Source organism: Haliotis rufescens, unplaced genomic scaffold, assembly GCF_023055435.1.
Source record: "Haliotis rufescens isolate VD_foot unplaced genomic scaffold, xgHalRufe1.0.p SCAF_44, whole genome shotgun sequence".
Taxonomy (NCBI): Eukaryota; Metazoa; Mollusca; class Gastropoda; order Lepetellida; family Haliotidae; genus Haliotis; species Haliotis rufescens.
Genome location: NW_025964157.1, coordinates 1473092 through 1489955, shown reverse-complemented (window position 1 = coordinate 1489955; position 16864 = coordinate 1473092). Strand labels below are relative to the sequence as shown.

The 16864-nt window shown below is 41.6% G+C and overlaps 2 protein-coding genes across 2 annotated transcripts; both read left to right on the top strand.

Annotated features, from left to right (window-relative positions):
- Positions 1-709: 709 nt before the first annotated feature.
- Positions 710-5264, top strand: LOC125372631. Its single transcript, XM_048383086.1, has 3 exons — positions 710-849; positions 2650-2941; positions 3631-5264. The coding sequence occupies exons 2-3, from the start codon at positions 2650-2652 to the stop codon at positions 5262-5264; spliced, it is 1926 nt and encodes a 641-aa protein (XP_048239043.1). The 5' UTR covers positions 710-849.
- A 6251-nt stretch (positions 5265-11515) lies between these two features.
- On the top strand, positions 11516-16047 carry LOC124136109 (tripartite motif-containing protein 3-like). Its single transcript, XM_048383085.1, has 3 exons — positions 11516-11558; positions 13240-13530; positions 14263-16047. The coding sequence occupies exons 1-3, from the start codon at positions 11516-11518 to the stop codon at positions 15894-15896; spliced, it is 1968 nt and encodes a 655-aa protein (XP_048239042.1). The 3' UTR covers positions 15897-16047.
- The last annotated feature ends 817 nt before the right edge of the window (positions 16048-16864 follow it).

Here is a 16864-nt window from a genome sequence, read left to right as displayed (position 1 = left end):
TGTGTGTGTGTGTTGGTGCGTGCGTGCGTGCGTGCGTATGCATGCATGCATACATGTCTGTCTGTGCTCGCGTATGTATGTATGTATGTATGTATGTATGTATGTATGTATGTATGTATGTATATATGTATGTATGTATGTATGTATGTCATGATGTTTACGCAACACAAGGTGGGATTAATGTACAAAGATTACAATCCAATGACGAAGTCGATTGGATAGGATTAAGATTAATACGCTCGCAGTTCAGGTATGGGGAGATGACATTTTGTTAGGCACATATCGTTTGCCGTCGGGGGGCACGGGGGGCCCCGTCGTCTAAGGCGCCGCGATTCGCTGTGCAGAGTTGCCAGAAACCTATGATTGTGGGTTCGAGTCCCGGTACGCCCCGATTATGTTTCTAGGTTTGTCAGCACCATACCCGTGCTCGTGGGTTTCACCGAAGTGGTAAACGTCTGAGACCTGCATCACTTCGAGCTTTCCTCCCACATTAAGCTGACACGCCGCGATATAACTGGAATACTGTTAAAAGCGGCGTTAAACCCCAACTCACTCACTAACTCGTTTGCCGTCAGGGTCCACACTTGGACACACGCAGGTAACATATATGTGTGACTTGCACCTCGTACCTGAACGTCATCGCACCACCACCACGTGGTTGGTTATCTCTGCATGGACTTTCACTCCACTGTGACATCATATGATAAAGATCTAACAGGCATGCACCAGTATACAAGGCATTGAATGAATCACGTGCATTTCAACATCAGCTGACTACCCAGCACGGCCATATTACACTCTCAGGGGCGTTTCTCCACAGGCTTGGTCTTTGAATCCATGAGATAATCGGTATGTATATACACTTTTAAACTGCAGGATAATTCTATACAAACTTGATATCTTCAGGTGACTGTGTTGGTGTAGGGAATATCCACTCCTTACCTCGGTTAAGTTTGTCTTGGGATATACTGTACATATTCTTAAGTCTTGAAATCTGGCCATGGTTTAAACGTTACAAAAACACGATGTCGATACATAGCATTAATAGAATCGTGTTCATTTCGTGTTTACTTCCATGGGTACTGTGTCATGGCTCATAGAAAACCAATTTCCTCACAGTTCCTTGTTGTAAAACCCTATAGCTCTACCTCGATGTCTACTACAGTACACTACGTTTATAACGAACACCCTTACAACGAACGGACGGATATAACGAACTGTTTTTGGGTCCCGTCCATTTGCTGTATACATGCTTTTATCATTCAAAACTGGCTCCCACATGAGAAATCGCTGGGTGGGATTAAGCGATACCTACCTATATTGTATATATCGCTGCAATGAAATTGCATCACAATCTTTGCAGACCATTGTGACCTCATTGGTTACCATGGCGTCAGAATCAAACGACATCACTGATGGCTAATGTTAGCAACACTTTTTACTGCTTATTACTGTGTACAAACTGAAGAAGTTGGAAGAGGTGAGGTGAAATGTGGTTTAACGTCACGTCAAAGATTATTGTACTTATGTAGCGACGTGCATGTACGTGTGTGTGTTTGTATGGCTGCTTGTACTAGTCCGGACTGATGCCGATTTATAGTTCTAGCTCACTGAGATACCATGCCGCAGTTTAACATGAATATCCACTCAGACACAGTATACTGACTCCGAGCCGACCAGTCCTTGTTTTAGCCCCTTAATGCCGAGCCAGGGTAACAACAAGTACATTCTTTTAACGTCTTTTTGTATGACGCGGCCGGGGATCGAACGCCGGACCTTCCGCTCTCCGGGCGGACGCTCTACCACAAGACCACGGAGGCGGTCTGAAGTTGGAAGAATAATGTTGGATGATATGATCCCAAACTGGCTCCCACATGAGATATCGCTTCCGTCAGATTAAGCGATACCTACATTGTATATATCGCTTCAATGAAATTGCATCACAATGCTTTGCAGACCATTCTGACGTCATTGGTTGCAATTACGTCACAATCAAATGACATCACTAATGGCACAACCCCAATATCATCAGAAGAGAAATACATACATCAATTACTGGCGTTGCCTTACTCGCCGCAGTCACATATGGCAGAAATACTGTCGTGCCGCGTCAGGCAACAGACACTTGCTTGTTTATGCAAATTGTGTGTGCGGCGGGTGATACAGTCAGGGCAGGGCATGCTCACCCTTTTCACGGACACCTGGTGTCATCACCGACTTCCAGTCATCCATTCATATAAGTTTCACCACTATTTTGCCTTTTTCGCTAAATGGAATCTGTTTTGGAGGATAATCGAGATTGGTTGTTTTCGTATTATATTATTTTTATAGGTTTTACTTTACAGAAGAGGTACCGGTGCGCATACCAAAACACGCCAATATTTGACACACTGGGTGGCCACTCGCTTTCTTTACCTGCAGAGGTCACGTGACAAAGTTGTGGGGTGACAGGCAACTGGGAATTAGAGGTATTGAATTATATACCGTTCTCGGGATGGGAGCCACGTGTTATAAACCCAAGGTGAGGTGAAATGGGGTTTAATGTCGCGTCCAAGATTGTTTTGGGGATGATGCATTCAAGTAGATGTTGTATGATTTTGTCTACAACATGTGCATATACACTTCATTAAACTATCGGTTTGGCTTCAGATGGCGACCGCTAAGAAGCTGACAGAGAACCACCTCACCTGCGTCATCTGTACAGAGGTGTTCACAGACCCAGCCACACTTCAGTGTAATCATACATTCTGCAAGTCCTGTCTGCTGAAATACACCTACACACAGGCGGAAGCAGTACAAGCCAGGTCCATCCCATGTCCCTCCTGTAGACAACTGACGAGTGTGACCAACCCTGACAGTCCAGTAGAGGAGTGGGTCAGTCAGCTGAAACCAAGCCACGTAATACAGGGGCTAATGGACGACTTTGGTCCCGGCACAAAGGGTAATCAGCTTATTATTGTACTGCCTGACTAATATACCTTTTTAAAAGGTATGTAAACAACCACACACGTGTGTATATACGAGCATTCACTCATAGAATTGCTCATGTTCACTTCAAGTTAATAGATCTTGATGCAGGATAAACATTTCTTTCTTGCAAAGGCCAATAAATTCCATTCTGTTTGCGACAAAGAGCCCCTGAAAAACAGAATTTTGTGTAACAAGTTAGCAGACAAATGTCACAATCTTTCTCTGCTTATCCTGATTAGGGGTTACAATATATGTCAGCTAGGACAGATTTGTGTTGACAGAACTGTGGGGATATCTATAGTTGCATGGCCCTACCTTGTTACAAAACACGTTAAATGAAAACATTTATATACATCTCATTGTTAAGTCTTCTGTAAACTGAGGCTCCCATCTATAAAGACGCTGTAACGCCCGCAGGTTTTAATATACATCTGTCATTGCATATCTAGTCAACAAAAAATAATCTTGTGGTTATGATTACCTGTAGGTCATGATTGACTAGGGAGTGCTACATTGTGAGACAGTATCATTGTTCACCTGCAGAAAGGGCGTGGCCGTTTATGAAAAAACTAATGTGTTACCTGTTATTATTTCTTTAGATGATGTGCGATTCTTATCATGTTTCTGACAAATGAAATAAAACACACTTGTTTGTTTTAGCTGTGGAGGAAAACTTGTGCAGTGTTTGTACGAAACGAGGAAAGACAACTCCCGCCACTTCTTGGTGCTCTGTCTGCGATGTTGTGCACTGTGAAGGATGTCTCCAGATGCACAACATGATGCCATTGTTGTGTGACCATGAAGTAGCTCACTTGTCTGATCACACCAAAACAAAGGTCAAGCGTCGCTTCATGTGTCAAGTCCACAGAGACAAACCGATAGAGTTGTTCTGTAAAGACTGCAAGCGGGCAATATGCACGATATGCTGCAGTATAAAACACAGGACATGTAAGGATGTTGATACAATAGAGAGCACCACCCCTCTTGTGAAGGAACAACTGACAAACAAAATAGAGCATCTCAGAATCAACATGGCGGCAACTAATAATAACATAACCCGCAGAAAATCTAGAATTCAAGATGTGAAGAGTAATTCACAGGTGGTTAAAGATCAAGTCATAAAGACACGTGAAACAGTGATGCGTGCTATTTTTAGAAAAGAAAAGCTACTCCTAGATGCCATCGACAAAGCTACTGATGAACAATTACATGAATTACAAGCAGATATAAAATCCCAGGAGATCGAGCTACAGATGTACCAGCAGCAGTATGAGTTCACAGCCAATGCTGTGACGTCCAACTGTGAGGTGGACATGTATGCCGTCTATGAGTCAGTGGGTGAGACGTCTACAGACAACAGATACACGGACAACAGACCAGCAGCAGGAAGCGTTGTATTGACACACGACCTGGACAAGCTGAGTAAAGCAGTTGATGAGCTACAACTGGGGGAGGTTCAAGTCGTCCATGGAGTGAGTGACCCCGGGTCTTCTCCTGTTCTACATCACACCATTGACTGCGAGGAAGATGGGGACGGGAAGGATCCTAGCTTGTGTGACGTCACAGTGTTGACTGTTGATGACATCAAAGTGACAGTAGTGATAGATTTCAATAACAAGAGACTCAAAACATATTACACATCAAACTTCAAATCCTTTCATAATCAGCTCCTGCTTTCTAGTCGTCCTTGGCAAATAGCCAAGTTATGTGAGAGTCAGATAGCTGTCAGTGTTCCAGGCAGTAAGGAAATAGTTACAGTGAATGTTACCCCAGGTCCTGTATTTCTGTCAACTATCAAGACAAGAAAGAAGTACCAAGCTCTAGCCTGTCTGAGTCCTTCACAGCTGGCGGCAGGAACATGGGGACAGTCTCACTCTGTGGACATACTGGACATGACAGGGAGGATACTGAGGTCTATCAACACGGGAGTGATAGGGAATCCAGAATATATCAATGTCACCAGAAACAACAACTTGATAGTCAGTGAAGAAGCAGTAAAATCCCTTGTATGTGTGACCAGTGAAGGGGACGTTGTTTTCACCTACACTCCCACAGGAGTCAGAGCTCTGACACGACCTTGGGGTGTCACAACAAGCAGCTCAGGAGATATCCTGCTTGTGGACCAATACTCCAACAAGGTGATTCAACTGACAGAGTCGGGGCAGTTTGTCAGAGATGTCCTCACACAACAGGATGGTCTGAATTGTCCTCGTGGTGTCTGTCTTGATGCTGACGGCCTGCTGTATGTTACGTCTGACAGATACGTGAAAGTATTCAATTTCTACAGACGCTAAATGTGAAAATAGAGATATTTTTTTCATTCTTTGCAAACGTAATTCACCAAGTCAGTGGTTAAACAGACGACGATCTTTCGAGTGCAGAAATGTGACCTGATTTGTAAAGGACATTTGTTAAAGGAACGCATAGTGACAGGGTTCGTCCCGATTATGTTTCTAGGTTTGCCAGCACCATACCCGTGGTTCTGGGTTTCACCATTAAGGGGTAAACGTCTGAGACTTACAACATATCTGACGTGTGTTGATAAACCAGTTCACGTAGTTAGGTATGGTTCAAGCCTTAAGATTATCAGTTAAACAATCGAGCTCGTAATTGCTCCAACGTGTGCTCAAGAGATATATAACACAACGCGCGTTCAGCTATTGATGGAGGCTATAGCAGTGTGTGGATGCTTTGAGAATTTGTATACATGTGTCCCCATTGGTATCAGTTATTTGTACTGATGTAATAATATTTCTTCAAAATGTAGTATTGATTGAAGTTACCCTAAATATCACTTAAACATAACACAACTCTATCAATACACTCGCTACCACTCATATCCAAGATACAAATGAGGATATAATAATTGTTTGACGTTTGAAAACTGCTTTAGTTCTACACCTGTCCTCGATGGCATCAGTTGTTTCTACTGACAGTACTAGTATTTCTAAAAGCTGTAGTATGGGTTAAAAATTATCTTCTTTTAGGAAAAGAATGGGGATATTACTGAGAACAAAACTGGGTTTTAAATACCCTCATAATGCATAGGGGGAAGTTTACGTGTCTCGGTATATTTTTTAGCAGTTATTTGTTTAATAACTCAACATATTATATTTGTAATACAAATAAATCAAGGAACACGTTCAATACGCGTGGTTCTTGGTCGTATTACGAAAGATTACTTGAATACAAAAATAAGCCCATAACTAAATGTTCAGGGTCGTGATGGTTCCTTACGCTTGTGTAACTTGTGGCAATTCGCGGCTAAGAGTTGTGTGAATCCCTTGCTTGTTACTTGTTGTTCTCGTATTCGAAGATTTACAAAAGCTCAGATCTTTTCCACTATACTTGCCTTTGTAGCGGAATGAATGCCCTTTATATCAAAGCGTCTTGAGAACATACCAAGTCTGTGTGTGGTTATTGATAGTCAGTCTGATCCGTGAAGGCTTTGCGTACTGCTTGTCGTAACAACTTTAACGATTGGTCGGACTGCCGGAGGTGACGCGGCTGTATTTCAAATGGCTGTACCGGTTATCGTCGGATGTGGGGTCCTATTTCTGAGAGAGTCCCGCTGGTTGCTAGCTTTCTGCATTTCTAAGGTTCTGCTGTTGAAGTGGATGTTCGCATTATCTGTCGGATATCGGTCAAAATAGGAATTGCAGCAAGTGATTATAAAATATATAATAAATATGAACTATTAATTCCTTAAATGGTGTTGATATTGTTTTTTATGAGGATGATGGCTTATCAGTTTCAATATGTTGCATATTTAAGAAGATATTTGAGTTTTTAAACATATTGAAAAATTCCATCAATAGTCGAAGGTTCGGGTTAACGTCATCTGATTATAACAAACTACTCACCGTTCGACAGGGATATGTGTTATATCAGAAAATTGCTTGAAAATCATTGCAAGTTATATTGTATTGACGAGGAAGGCTTGTCTCTCAGTATTCCCACCACGATATAAGTAGTATATATTGATGAATACCGTCTTTGATCAGGACAATCGACATCATCGCTTACCTGTAGCATTCAATCAGTCTAAGTTAATAACAAAGTGACACTGATTGATAGTATTTATTCTAGAAGTGATGGCGGACATGTAAATACGCCAACATGATTTTGTTTCATTTGTTTATTGCTTAAAATTGTGAGCAAAGTCCGAAACCGCCGGGATGCAATCACAGACAATCAACCAGGTCACCACGCACGACAACCCGATCCATACAGTCGCCCTTTGTGACAAGCATAGGTTGCTGAGGACCAATTCTAACTAGGAATTCTCACATAGTATAGTAGTAACTAACAATGAATGTACTATTCTGAATCGTTGTTAGAGTGTATCGTCATCTCGTGAAGGTGTGAAAGTAATGATTTATTTCAGAATATCTTATCAGGTTAAAATACAAAAACATCACTTTGACTATGCTCATACTATTAATATTGGGTCCGTTTTGGAATGTGTATCAAACGTATTTCGTACAATCTTCTTCATTGCCCATCTTAGAATTATTCAGTAAAAGGGGTTTAGAAAACAAATCAATGTGATTTCCTTTGTATGTGTATCAATCAGGCAATATGTATACAAAATGTCATTCCCCACCCCGACCACCCTCACCCCCGCCCCACACTCGCTCCCTCTGGATCCGCCATCGGGTTTGTCGTATATAGTTGCTGTGGAATATGTATACTGAACCGCAAAAGAAACGTCATGCCAAGTAAAATTGCATGAAAAGGTGTCATTTAATTATCTGGGTATTTTTTGTCAAAATTTCGAATATTTAACATTACCTTGTCCGGAAAAATTAAATTTGATGATAAAAACACAAAGCAGATGACAAAAAACCGATCGCCCAAACGCTACCACATGCCAAGATTGACAAGAAAACAGCGACACCAAGCCCTTTGACGATTGCAAGCTGGACAAACCGCCCGGCAAGTAGCCAATGCATTTCAAGTCAACGTAAAGACCATATACAGGCTCCAGCAACGGTACCAGACCACCACCACTACAGATGACCGACCACGTAGTGGAAGACCAAGGGTCACCGTCCGACGTCAGGATCGTCAGATTGTGCGACAGCATCTTCAAGATCGCTCTGTTACTGCTGCGGAAACTGCTCGACAGACCATGGGGATACACCAGAGACACATTAGTGCGGGCACCGTGCGTCTTGCACAGAGGATCGGCACTGTGGTCTTCCAAAACATCGGTCCAGGGAGAGGCAATGGTGTCACGGCAGTTCGGTACATTGATCAAGTCTTGAGACCACACGCCATACCTCATTTAGCACATCGCCGCAACCACGAGTTTCAGCATGATAACGCCCTTGCCCACACTGCGAGAGCAACACGAGACTTCCTCCAGCAGAATGGCATCAGATCATTACAGTAGCCTGCCCTCAGTCCCGATTTAAATCCCATTGAGCACCTGTGGGACGAGATTCAAAGACGGCTAAATGACGTCCGACCAAGGCTTACAACTGCAGCTGAACAGCGTCAGGCGTTCCTCAGAGTGTGGGCTCAAGTGCCTATGGCCTTCATCAACCGCCTCATCCATAACATGTATCGACGTTGCACGGCAGTCATCAATGCACATGGCGGACACACGAGATGCTGACTTGTGATGCCATTTTCTCAGAGACTAGTGTTGTGTTTCACTTTAAAAACATTTGACACTTTAAATTCAACCTTGATGATCAGTTTTGTCAAGTTTCATCTTTTTAATATGTCTCAAAGTATGTTTACAGTGTTTGGACAAATTAGGTTTCTCATATATCTAGCCACGGTGACGTTTCTTTTTCGGTTCAGTATATATACCTGCCGTCAACAGATCACGTGGACTAAGTTGTGTCACGTGACACAAGCCAGCCACCAGGAAGTGGGACGCCTTCGGAGAGCAGAAGCCACCATTGTAATATCGGTATGTCACCTAGTTAGATAACATTTCACACACAAATATAGATGTTACTTTAGCCAACAGTACATATCTGCGTTACCTGGGTTATACTGTATACCTGCAAGGACCACGGTTTCACTTGAACACAGAAAGCTTGATATCGATGTATCATTCGTGACCAACTCGTGTTATTCCGGGACAAGCAGGTTACGGAAAGGGGCGAGTGGTGAAGAATGATCGATGTATACTACAGGAGTCAACAATGATTACATCCATATATTTCTGTATCATGTCAGTTAGCAGCTGAATCTGCATCGTTGATTAGGGATCAAATCCTAGAATATTACTGTTATCGACATAACCAAATACCAGCTAGGTAGACAAGGTTTTGGTTACATTTATCTGAGGTCATAGTAACCTGTTAAAACGAAAGTAGAAATGAGGTCGACAGTAAACTTCTGCTGGTGTCCCCGACCTAGATACCCACCTCAACCTCCACCCCTCCCCACTGCACACATTAAAGGGGCACTGATCTAACGCAATTCCCCGGGACTGGTTGTTGCCTTTGTTATTGTTTTTTCCCAGTGAGTACCCGGATGTATAGCAGAAATCTAGACTAGTTCGCGACCTCTGCTGCGCCATTCGTAAGCGCATTAGTCACTTTTATGGATTCCGGTAGTAATAAGGGCGTATGGTCACATTGATCAACCAAATGAAATACAGCTTTCGAGATAATAAGGAAATGTAGGTATCTTTGTGGGTAGCATCGGTAATGGTGGCGAAGTTTTGATAAGTCACTTGCTTGGTAATTTTGCGATTTTCGTTTACACTATTTTGACTTGCAACACAAAGTAAATATTTCACCTGAGCATTGCTTTTTTATAGTGTGTATACTCTTTTACTGTCAAAATGTGTAACATATTTATTAAACGTCTGAATATTCAGTTATGTTACAAAGAGACTGAAAAACATTTCCATCTGTATTATTATGATAACGAATTTCAAACATTTTGATGTTTAAAATCACCATGAGACTGAAAATGTTACGTTAAAAAGTACATTTCTATGTTGTTTGGCTTTTAATCCTACATAATAATCTATTGTGATGTTTGTAGGCCCTTTTGATCGTCTTAATCAATCTGGACAGATTTTTTAGTCAAAATGACTGAAATATTTACACATTTTATAAATTGCCTGAGAGAATCACATTTTACAAATTGACGGTAATATATACACGCTTACAAAGGAAAAGACCCGTGAAAACAACGTCTATCGCGCATTGAAGAATTTCCCAATCAAGACGTAGAGAAACAAGAACGAATCGGTTCAAATGAAGGAAAACAAAATGCAAATACCATAATTACAACCTACCAAATTTATGTGTATAGATTTTAGGCAGCTTCCTTGTTCGAGGTATGTATCCGTGAATATCCACACAAAGGAACAATATCCCACTCGTCTGCAGCTGTACAAAGAAACTTATTCGATGTCACGTGTCTCTGTAACAATCAAATATTTTAAAAGATATATATCGTTTCGGGATATTATAACCCGTGTTCGTTTCTCAACTGATCACTTGGATTGTTTCAGGTGTTTCACATAGGTGTCAAGTCTCAAGGGTCGGCTGAGAAAGCCCACGTGACAACTATTTTCATAACGTCTACGGTTCCTAAAAATCCATTGAGTGATAGATAACAATGAGCAATCAATCCACGAAATATCAGTTAACCCTTTGAACAAAGTATGTTGTTTTTACATCGGCACTTCACGCCATGATATGAGTGTATTCCCTTTGTTTTAGTAAAAGTGAGTGTTTACATGTCTAATGTAAACACTCACTTTTGACATATCCACTGTGCAAGATAACAGTGATTAATCAGTCAACTTTTTTTCTGTTAATCCTTTGATGACTAGGAACGATCTGTTGATTTACCAAAAAAGTAAATCAACTGATCATTCATCTCTTACTTGGCTGCCACGTGCATATTACATAACACACATTTCACCTCACTTCAAACCTGGATTTAGATTGAATAATTACCCCAGACACAATAAATGCCAAATGGGAACCTTTGTCAGGTAATCTAAGTGGTTCTACCACTAATTGTACCTGTAATAAATTCATTAACTGAGCATCAAGAGAATGACGACAAATACACAATTGAAGGGTTATACGAGAAAACGTGGATGACAACAAGGGAGTAGTAATCGTATTATCGACGCATTCCGAAATCCGAAAATGATTTCACTATATGGATACTTTGTTTAGTATTAAACTATAACCATTTGGGGTATTTCCAAATGACGACATCCGATGAGCTCCGCCGTTCTTTTTGTCTGTTTGTTTAGGCTGAAGAAATTAATTAACATGCGCCCTTTGTCGAAATCTTTATAGATCACAGTTAACCAATCAGTGTATATGCAAAAATGCGTGAAACAAATATTGCCTCCAGCCTCCAAGTTTATCTAGCTGTCCTTGCAGACAGTAGCCCAGTCTCTGGTCACGCTCAGTTGCGTTGCGTATCATCCGGGTACTCACGGGGGAAAAAACAATAACAAAGGCAACAACCAGTCCGGAGAATTGCGTTAGATCAGTGCCCCTTTAACATACACGTGTCATTTAAGTTGCTAATGTAAGGAGACATGTATATGAGGAAGTGTGCTGGAAACATGTTATTGACGACAGGTGAGCTTCTTGGGTCAAGCGAGACGTTGTCGGGATGTTCAAGTTTAGATCAGAGTTACGTTTCTTTGAACAACATCCATATCTTATGTCTATCTGTGTGTATATAGGAGTGCGGTGGATCAATAGCGAGTGAGTGAATGAGTGGGTGGGTAGGTGGGTGACTGAGTGAGTGAGTACTCAGACTATTTTGAAATAGTAGAAAATAAATACATACAATACTTACCATGCAGAGTTAACTGCGGAAGTGAACAGTGTTTATGACACATGTCAAGATTTTTGATGTTTGATGTTTATGTTTTCACGTCGATTTGAGAAAATAAAAACATTCCATACTAAATAATCCAAACACTGCCAGAGTGGAATGGGACACTGAAAGACAAAGATCCATGCAACTCACATTTTGATGGGAAACCTGCATTCCTTAACTTAACCTTTGATGTTTTTGTCAATGTCAGAATATATATAAGCCACATTCAGCAATGTTTAAGCCTGGCGATCTGTAAATAGTCATGTCTCGGTCCGGAATTAGCAATAATTCCGACACAAAGCTGACCAGGTCAAAGGTTGTGTGTTCACACCATCCAATCCTCGACTGAGCTGCTTCTTACGAAGCACAGAATAATAGTGGTTAATTCTGTTGTAGAACCTCCATGGACAGAATACAAAATGAGAGATATATTAAATCGTTATGGAAGTTCATGTGAAAATGTATCTTATTACATACTATAGTGTAATAAACACCCACTCTGCGACAACGAAATATTGGACTTATCCTCAAGTGACCATTCTATTGACCTGCTGTCAATAGGTCATCTGCACTCTGTGTGATGTGACGAATATAAGATGGTTGTGGATCACCGGCTTGGTTAAATACATGCGACGAAACTTTTCCATAATAAAAGAAATCAAAGTCCATTGTACGGTCATGACTATATCATGGGCACGCGTTTATGAATCACTATCAACTAGTGATGACACCAGGTGTTCACGAAAAGGTGTTCGTATCCTGCTCCACCGGTGGCACCCGTCACAAACAGATGCACTATTGGAGAGTCATCCCTCTTGTTGTACAGTCTTTGTGTCACTGAAAACAACTGCAATATTGTCATAGAAGAAGTAAATACATATATTCTTGGCATTTCTTAAATCCAAATGTTTTACTTTACAGAGGACGGTGCGCATCCAAACAAAGCCAGTTTTTGACAACTGGATATACCACGTGTTCACTCGCATTCTTGAGCTACTAAGGTCACGTGACAAAGTTGTGGAGTGACAGGCAACAAGGAAGTCAAGGTATTGAAGTACGTGTGGTGTTCGAGGTTGGTGCGATGGGTCTCTCAAACTTGATTTACCTTTCACTTCAACACGATGAAACATTACCGTGTGTTAGTGGAAATTGCCCCATAACGGAAACGACAGTTGATCATGTTTTCAAAACATGGTATTCATTCCTCATATTCATTGCTCAGGGTAGAGTATGAGAACAAGAGCTACCCCCCTTTACCCACAGCAGAACCACAGATATACAATGCAGTGGGGCGTCTTCTTATCTCTCCCGTCTCACTGCTTGTAAAGATGTCACATCTTTGGACGTCTGGGTTGATGCGACCGTGTACATGCTTTATGATTATATCTACAACACATCCATCTATACTTCATTTAGCTGTTCGATTTGCTTCAGATGGCGACGCTCAGAAGCTGACCGAAAACCACCTCACGTGTGTCATCTGTACAGAGGTGTTCACAGACCCAGCCACACTTCAGTGTCATCATACATTCTGTAAATCCTGTCTGCTAAAATACACCAACACACAGCCGGAAGCAGTACAAGCCAAGTCCATCCGATGTCCCTCCTGTAGACAACAGACGAGTGTGACCAACCCTGACAGTCCAGTAGAGGAGTGGGTCAGTCAGCTGAAACCAAGCCACGTCATACAGGGGCTGATGGACGACTTTGGACCCGGCACAAAGGGTAATCAGCTTATAATTCTACTGACTGGCTAATATACCTTTTTAAAAGGTATGTACCACACACGTGTGTATGTACGAACATTCACTCATAGAATTGCTCATGTTTACTTCATGTTAATAGATCTTGATGCAGGATACACATTTCTTTCTTGCAAAGGCCAATACATTCCATTCTGTTTGCGACAAAGAGCCCCTGAAAAACAGAATTTTGTGTAACAAGTTAGCATACAAATGTCACAATCTTTCTCTGCTTATCCTGATTGGGCGTTACAATATATGTCACAGCTAGGACAGAGTTGTGGTGGCTGAACTGTGGGGGTGATCTATAGTTGCAGGTGCATCTACCTGGCTGGCCCTACCTTGTTACAAAACACGTTAAATGAAAACATTTATATACATCTTATTGTTAAGTCTTCTGTAGATTAAGGCTCCCATCTATAAAGACGCTGTAATGCCCGCAGTTTCTAATATGCATCTGTTATTGTATATCTAGTCAGCAAATAATGATCTTGTGGTTATGATTACCTGTAGGTCATGGTTGACTAGGGAGTGCTACATTGTGAGACAGCATCGTTGTTTCATTACAACCTGTGTCATATGATATGTTCATCTCCAAAAAGGGCGTGGCCGTTTATGAAAAAACTAATGTGTTACCTGTTATTATTTCTTTAGATGATGTGCGATTCTTATCATGTTTCTGACAAATGAAATAAAACACACTTGTTTGTTTTAGCTGTGGAGGAAAACTTGTGCAGTGTTTGTACGAAACAAGGAAAGACAACTCCTGCCACTTCTTGGTGCTCTGTCTGTGATGTTGTGTTCTGTGAAGGATGTCTCCAGATGCACAACATGATGCCAGGGTTGTGTGACCATGAAGTAGCTCACTTGTCTGATCACACCAAGACAAAGGTCAAGCGTCGCTTCATGTGTCAAGTCCACAGAGACAAACCGATAGAGTTGTTCTGTAAAGACTGCAAGCAGGCAATATGCACGATATGCTGCAGTATAAAACACAGGACATGTAAGGATGTTGATACAATAGAGAGCACCACCCCTCTTGTGAAGGAACAACTGACAAACAAAATAGAGCATCTCAGAATCAACATGGTAGCTACTAATAATAACATAACCTGGAGAAAATCTAGAATTCAAGATGTGAAGAGTAATTCACAGGACGTTAAAGATCAAGTTATAAAGACACGGGAGACAGTGATGAGTGCTATTTTAAGAAAAGAGAAGCTACTCCTAGATGCCATCGACAAAGCTACTGATGAACAATTACATGAATTACAAGCAGATATAAAATCCCAGGAGATCGAGCTACAGATGTACCAGCAGCAGTATGAGTTCACAGCCAATGCTGTGACGTCCAACTGTGAGATGGACATGTATGCCGTCTATGAGTCGGTGGGTGAGACGTCTACAGACAACAGAGACACGGACAACAGACCAGCAGCAGGAAGGGTTGTATTCACACACGACCTGGACAAGCTGAGTAAAGCAGTTGATGAGCTACAGCTGGGGAAGGTTGAAGTCGTCCATGGAGTGAGTGACCCCGAGTCTTCTCCTGTTCTACATCACACCATTGACTGCAAGGAAGCTAGGGACGGGAAGGAGCCTGATTTGTTTGACGTCACAGTGTTGACTGTTGATGGCATCAAAGTAACGGTAGTTGCAGATTACAATAACAAGAGACTCAAAACATATTACACATCAAACTTCAAATCCTTTCATAATCAGCTTCTGCTTTCTGGTGAGCCTTGCCAAATAGCCAAGTTAAGTGAGAGTCAGATAGCTGTCAGTGTTCCAGACAGTCAGGAAATAGTCCTAGTGAATGTTACCCCAGATCCTGTATTACTGTCAACTATCAAAACAAGCAAGCAGTACTACGCTCTCGCTGCTCTGAGTCCTTCACAGCTGGCGGCAGGTACAGATGGACAGTCTCACTCTGTGGACATACTGGACATGACAGGGAGGAGACTGAGGTCTATCAACACGGGGGTGATAGGGAATCCAGACCACATCCACGTCACCAGAAACAAAAACCTTATAGTTAGTGAAGAGGAAGTAAAATCCCTTGTATGTGTGACCAGTGAAGGAGACGATGTTTTCACCTACACTCCCACGGGAGACAGAGCTCTGACATGGCCTATGGGCATCACAACAACCAGCACAGGAGATATCCTGCTTGTAGACAGACACTCCCACAGGGTGATTCAGCTAACAGAGTCGGGACAGTTTGTCAGAGATGTCCTCACACAACAGGTTGGTCTGAAATATCCTGATGGTGTCTGTCTTGATGGTGACGGCCTGCTGTATGTTACTTCCAGAAGATATGTGAAGGTATTCGAATTGTACAGACGCTGAATGTGAAAACAGAGATAACACAGTGGAATCATTCAAAAGTTGACTGCTGCCTCAGGTCCAGATCGAAACCACTTCTTTCATTACACGCATAGTTCACCCTGTCATTTTCAAGATATATGGGACCTAGCACCAGCAGAAGTCTGACCTGATAAAAGTAAAAAAACACTATTCACGGACCCAGAGCCCTCAAGCACCAGACTCCCCTCCTCCACCAACACAAGGGCAGAACCCACGGCAAATGGGTTGCCCAATCTAGACGCCTTTTACGACAAGCAATGGGGTGCTTAAGACGCAGTCTATCTCCGGCCCCACAGGGGACAAATCTACTGAAACAATACATATACATGTATATGAATTATTTCCAGGATCACTTTGGGGATACAAACAAGCACTGTCACATATTTTGTCCAGTCAACCAAATCTGCATGTTGTTTCTATACCAGAACTATAACATCAGCTAAACGTCAACAAAAGTCATATTTTTCTCTGATGCATCCCTCCATGAACCTACAAAATTGTAATATTGCATAAATATATAAATTTCTTTTTAATGTCACTGTCACTCACGTTATATCAAATATATTCCAATAAGATTATATTGAGACTAATTCCAGACACATGTCAGCATAATTGACACTGTTATAATGAGATAGCGCATGAGTTACATACATGTGAATGTTAATACTGTAAACTATGTCTTGTTAATTTTCGTACTTGTAAGTTTCATTAGAATGTGTCAGCGCGAACATATTCTGTTACGAATATTCTAAAGAAAAACCCCAAACTTTAGGAAAAACCTTATTTAAAAATACATCTGTCGGCTATTTTGAATTGTGTCTCATTGATCAGGTATATCCAGGCATGCAAGTCCTAGACATTAAACATGTTGATGAAACTCACGTGCACGTTATGGTGATGATGAACCAAGAATCGTCATCAGGGGATACCTGGAATGTGAACCAACGATC

Coding starts and splice junctions, on each gene's coding strand:
- LOC125372631 (XM_048383086.1), top strand. CDS start 2,650: ATGGCGACCGCTAAGAAGCTGACAGAGAACCACCTCACCTGCGTCATC. Junction 2,942..3,630: donor CTTTGGTCCCGGCACAAAGG/GTAATCAGCTTA, acceptor TGTTTGTTTTAG/CTGTGGAGGAAAACTTGTGC.
- LOC124136109 (XM_048383085.1), top strand. CDS start 11,516: ATGTATATGAGGAAGTGTGCTGGAAACATGTTATTGACGACAG. Junction 11,559..13,239: donor AAACATGTTATTGACGACAG/GTGAGCTTCTTG, acceptor GATTTGCTTCAG/ATGGCGACGCTCAGAAGCTG. Junction 13,531..14,262: donor CTTTGGACCCGGCACAAAGG/GTAATCAGCTTA, acceptor TGTTTGTTTTAG/CTGTGGAGGAAAACTTGTGC.